The sequence below is a fragment of the Rhagoletis zephyria genome, unplaced genomic scaffold (assembly GCF_001687245.7).
Source record: "Rhagoletis zephyria isolate East Lansing unplaced genomic scaffold, Rhagoletis_zephyria_1.1 Rzeph_scaffold_00822, whole genome shotgun sequence".
Lineage (NCBI taxonomy): Eukaryota > Metazoa > Arthropoda > Insecta > Diptera > Tephritidae > Rhagoletis > Rhagoletis zephyria.
The window spans coordinates 95,240-101,013 of record NW_016157906.1 but is presented as its reverse complement, the minus strand read 5'-3'; the positions used below and the strand labels follow the sequence as shown (position 1 = coordinate 101,013).

At 47.1% G+C, this 5,774-nt stretch overlaps 2 protein-coding genes across 2 annotated transcripts; both read left to right on the top strand.

Moving 5' to 3' along the window:
* Positions 1 to 3,682: 3,682 nt before the first annotated feature.
* LOC108361708 (uncharacterized) lies at positions 3,683 to 4,249 on the top strand. The gene has a single exon (XM_017614411.1). The coding sequence runs from the start codon at positions 3,683 to 3,685 to the stop codon at positions 4,247 to 4,249; it is 567 nt and encodes a 188-aa protein (XP_017469900.1).
* Positions 4,250 to 4,634: 385 nt separating this feature from the next.
* On the top strand, positions 4,635 to 5,426 carry LOC108361707 (uncharacterized). The gene has a single exon (XM_017614409.1). The coding sequence runs from the start codon at positions 4,635 to 4,637 to the stop codon at positions 5,424 to 5,426; it is 792 nt and encodes a 263-aa protein (XP_017469898.1).
* The last annotated feature ends 348 nt before the right edge of the window (positions 5,427 to 5,774 follow it).

Below are 5,774 nucleotides of genomic sequence, written 5' to 3'. Positions count from 1 at the left end.
TTTTCTTCGAAATTCTTTCGTGGGGCAAATAAAGTTGCACAAAAATCTACCAACTGCAGAAGACACGGTTGGGCTGGATTGTTGCTGGAGCTCTAACTTCACATTCCCCACTCTCGTATCATCGGTGTTAACATCGTCGTACTTGCCTTATAACGAGTCATCTTCACTCACGAACTCATCGCTGGAAGCCCGCTTGGAAAAATTCTGGGAATAGAAGATAACTGTTATAAACTATCGCTGGAGCCGCGAATTACAGAGCATGAATGTGAAGAACATTTTCTCCGAAATACTACGCGCTGCTTGTTCACCAACAAATTCATCGTACGCCTCCCCTTCATCGAAAATCCCGCTGGGTTAGGCAATTCACTGGAAACTGCTCGCCGAAGATTTTTCGCAATAGAAAGGAGACTAGAAAGCAACGAGGAGATGCGGCAAGAGTACAAGGCGTTCATGAACGAGTATAGTGAGCTAAAACACTTGGTGCCGGTTGATCCAAGGGATTGACGTCAAGGTGGGTACGTACATTCCCCACCACTGTGTTGTGAAGGTGGATAGTTCGACAACCAAGCTACGTGTGGTAGTCGACGCTCCATGCCGCTCGTCCAATGGAAAAGCGCTGAATACATTCTACACGTAGGGCCCACACTGCAAGATGACATAGTTAAAATTCTCCTTCGTTTTCGAACTCATCGCTTCGTCTTAATGGCCGATATTGCCAAAATGTATCGGCAAATCATCGTTGACTCACGTGACGCCAAATGGCAGTGTATTTTGTGGCGCAATTCACCTTCAGAACCGCAACAATGCATGAACATACGGCACCAGTTGCGCTCCATTCTTGCAGTTCGTTGTTTGCAGCAACTTGCAAGCGAAAACATGAAAGCCGACCCCGTAGGAGCTCCAATCACCCTTCGGGACTTCTACGTGGACAATTTAATGACAGGAGGGTCTACTGTAGAAGAAGTTATCAGAATAAAATCTGAAGTCACCGCATTACTAGAATCGGGAGGCTTCCCACTTCGCAAATTCGCTTCTAACTGCAGCGAAATTATTGCAGGCATACCCAGCGTGGACATGGAGGAGATTTCACAGTTGATGCATGACCTACATAAAGGCGCTTGGGTTGAAATGGTCAACAACTAGCGATCAATTCCTCTTCTCGTACAATTCGTCGCAACACACTTCACCGAAGGCTACCAAACGTACCATATTAGCACAAGTGGCAAGTTTCTTCGACCCCCTAGGCGTACTTAATCCTATCATCGTAAGTGCAAAATTTTGATGCAACACCTCTGGAAACTGCGTTTAGCATGGGATGAGAGTGTACCGCTCTCTATTTGCACAGAATGGGAGAGCATATGCCAACAACTAGCCCTCGTCAACCGCATTAAAGTGCCACTGTATGTATGCTTTAACAATAACACTAACCTACATGCCTTTGCGGATGCAAGCGGTAAGGCATATGGGGCCTGTATTTATGCTGTCTCTCACAATGACAAGGCGGTGCAGTCAACGCTTATTTGCGCTAAGTTACGAGTGGCACCAAGAGGGAAATCAATTGCCCAAATTGGAACTATGCGCCGCTCTGCTACTCTCAGAGCTGCTTCAGTCGGTCTTGGAGACATATAGCCGCGGCCTAGCAATGTACACTGCTGGTCTAACTCAACGATCACCTTATCGTGGTTGCAGCGTGAACCACATCACTGGACCACGTTCGTAGCTAACCGGGTGGCAAAAATCCGGCGCATCACGGTGACTTTACATGGCATCACGTCCCGTCCGAGGAAAATCCAGCGGATTTGGTGTCACGTGGGGCTTCAGTAGAGGGGCTCATCGGTAATAACTTGTGGTTTCATGGACCAGCATTCTTGCAAAGAACAGTAGCAGCTGGCCACGCAATCCAGTAGACGCTTACAAGAAGTTCCAGAGCAACGAATGCTTTGTTTTTCCGTGACATCATCGCTACAAGAAGATATCATCGCTGAGCATAAGTACGTGAACAGCTACAGCAAACTTCTTCGTATCTTCGCTTACGTCAGACGGTTACTTCGTCGCTCGTCATCGTTTTGTTGAATCTGGACCGATTACTGCCAGAGAACTAGACGACTCGTTGTTGACGTATTCGATACATACAGCTCGTAGCGTTCGCCGATGATCATAAGCACTGCACACATCTGGAGTTAGTCGTAGTACTAAGCTCCATCAATTATCGCCATTTCTACACGACGAAATAATCCGGGTTGGTGGAAGAATTTCGAACTCATCGTTGCCTTGGCCACAAGCATCCAATACTTCTTCCAAAAACGCACCCATTCGTGCGTACCCTCATTGAAGCGTTTCATCGCCAACACCTCCATGCAGGTTGCCAAACTCTGTTGAGCATTCTTCGCGATAGATTTTGGATTATCAATGCTCGAAGCATCATCAAACAGGTAATTCACAACTGCATTTTGTGTTATCGCAACAAACCCAAACTGGAACAACAGCTCATGGGCGCACTTCCTCGAGAACGTGTGAACCCGCTCATCCCTTTGAAGTAGCTGTGTAGATTATTGCGGCCCTTTGACGATCACGCAACGCATCAGAAGCAAGGGCCCCCTCAAAGTGTACATAGCGCTGTTTATCTGCTTCACAACAAAGGCGGTGCACCTGGAGTTGGCACCAGACTTAAGCACACCATCGTTCATTGCCGCCCTAAAGCGCTTCATTGCGCGCAGAGGCAAATGTGGAACAATCTTCTCTGATAATGCAACAAATTTCGTCGGGGCAAATCGAGAGCTGCGAGAGCTTTTATCTGCATTCACGTCGCAACGCACATCGATAAGGTTCAATCATCGCTAGCTGGAGAAGGCATAGAATGGAGATTCATCCCCCACGGTCACCCCACTTCGGTGGGCTATGGGAAAGCGCAGTAAAGCGTGCCAAGTATTATCTCGGCGCGCTGTCGGCTCTCATCTGCTCACATTTGACGAGCTACACACGGTTTGCTGCCAAACGGAAGCGATGATAAACAGCCGCCCACTAACGCCTTTATCTTCGAGCCCCGACGATCTTCGTGCGCTTACCCCTGGGCATTTCTTAGTTGGCAGAAGTCTCACCACTGTCATCGAACCATCGCTTCAACAAACTTCTACGGATTACTCGCCAGGTACCAAATTGTTCAATCAGTACAACAAGGCTTTTGGGAACGATGGCGGCAGGATATTTAAAGGAACTCCAGCAGCGCACAAAGTGTTGCTAACGCACCGCTAATCAGCAGCTTATGCAAAGGTGCGTGCATAAACAACACAATTTTTGGACCATCGTTGCGCGCGTCACTCGTCGTAGCGGTTATAAATTCTTCGCTGCACAAACAACAATAAGCATCGCTAAACCGCACATTTCCATATCGCTCTTCTCCCGCTATTCGTCGTTATTAATATTTAAGCATAAGCAAATAGTTTAAGAAAATGTCTGTACAGTCCATTTGAAGATCTCCTAGCGTACGGAGCAATAAAGGCATAAAACCAGACTTCAATTTGTTAAATAATTTTTTTGCATTCGACAGCCGGTAAAAACCATTACTCGGCTCGACCAAGGTCCTTCGAGCCGGATCGAACGGCAATCGCATTTAATTTTCTGTATTTTCGCATCGTGAAATCTGACCACTTAACTTTAAACATAAAAAATTCTTGCCTTGATAATGGGTGCAGAGGGCAAAGCAGATCCACAGTTTGGCGACGCGGCGACACCACCAAGGTCAAGCAGCAACAACAACATTCGCGTTAAGGAGCTGCAACGAGAACAGTTATGCTGTCGAGTTGCTGATCTACGTGAAAACTTGCTTCACCTCAACGCCATGACACCCTCGCAACTCGAGACTAAGCTAGCGCTCCTCGAGCATCATTTCACCACTTTTGAGCGCTTGCAATCAGAGCTGGAATTTCTAGATGACTCGCAATTTGAATTGGATCATCGCATCGTCTTCGAAGAGGCTTTTTGTGAGGTGAAAAGTGCCATCGTCGAACGTGATGGCCTCAGTAGCACCATAGTCCCAGCACCAAATTCTTCGTCGTCACCGCCAGCCCGGCATAGTTTGCCTAAGCTGCAGCTTACTAAATTTAGCGGCAAACATACTGAGTGGCTAGACTTCTACAACATGTTTAAAGTCCTTGTGCACAACAATGCTGGACTTGATGATATTGAGAAATTTCAATATCTGCGCTCTTGCTTAGTTGACAGCGCATTTCGCTTAATCCAGTCGTTGTGAAAAATTCACCGCCATGGATCCAATGCAGAGGTATGATCTTGCTAAGAAGAAAACCCTTTGCTTGAACTGTCTGAGTAAAGGCCACGTATCGAGCAAATGTCCATCAAACAATCGGTGCCAATACTGCAAGGTAAGTCATCATTCTCTACTTCATCGTACTCCACCTTCCACGTCGTCTGCACAAGAGTCCACGCAAGCACAAGCAGTGGCGCTGCACGCTCATCGACCAGTTAATGACGTCATCCTTGCTACTGCAATAGTGCAACTTCACAACAATCGTGGCACCTCGGTCATGGCTCGTGCGCTGCTTGACTCGGCATCTCAGTTAAACTTCGTTTCCAAGAGCATCGCCCAGATGCTGATGGCTTCTCGCACCAAAGTCGCCATGGAAATCAGTGGAATAGGAGCGCTACGAACTAAAGCAAAGTACATAGCTGTTGTCGGACTCAAATCCCTGCATACGGGTTTTTCATCGTTATTGGAAGCGGTTATCATGCCATCGATTTCATCGTCTCAGCCACGAACCACTATCGATATTGTTCGCTGGGGAATACCCAAAAACATAAATTTAGCCGACACCAGCTTTTATATCCCCGGTGCTATTGATCTGCTTCTTGGTGCGAGCGTTTTCTTCGAAATTCTTTCTGTGGGGCAAATAAAGTTGCACAAAAATCTACCTAGACTGCAGAAGACACGGTTGGGCTGGATTGTTGCTGGAGCTCTAACTTCACATTCCCCACTCTCGTCATCATCGGTGTTAACATCGTCGTACTTGCCTTATAACGAGTCATCTTCACTCACGAACTCATCGCTGGAAGCCCGCTTGGAAAAATTCTGGGATATAGAAGATAACTGTTATAAACTATCGCTGGAGCACGCAATTACAGAGCATGAATGTGAAGAACATTTTCTCCGAAATACTACGCGCTGCTTGTTCACCAACAAATTCATCGTACGCCTCCCCTTCATCGAAAATCCCGCTGGGTTAGGCAATTCACTGGAAACTGCTCGCCGAAGATTTTTCGCAATAGAAAGGAGACTAGAAAGCAACGAGGAGATGCGGCAAGAGTACAAGGCGTTCATGAACGAGTATAGTGAGCTAAAACACTTGGTGCCGGTTGATCCAAGGGAGTTGACGTCAAGGTGGGTACGTACATTCCCCACCACTGTGTTGTGAAGGTGGATAGTTCGACAACCAAGCTACGTGTGGTAGTCGACGCTCCATGCCGCTCGTCCAATGGAAAAGCGCTGAATTACATTCTACACGTAGGGCCCACACTGCAAGATGACATAGTTAAAATTCTCCTTCGTTTTCGAACTCATCGCTTCGTCTTAATGGCCGATATTGCCAAAATGTATCGGCAAATCATCGTTGACTCACGTGACGCCAAATGGCAGTGTATTTTGTGGCGCAATTCACCTTCAGAAACTGTAACATACGGCACCAGTTGCGCTCCATTCTTAGCAGTTCGTTGTTTGCAGCAACTTGCAAGCGAAAACATGAAAGCCGACCCCGTAGGAGCTC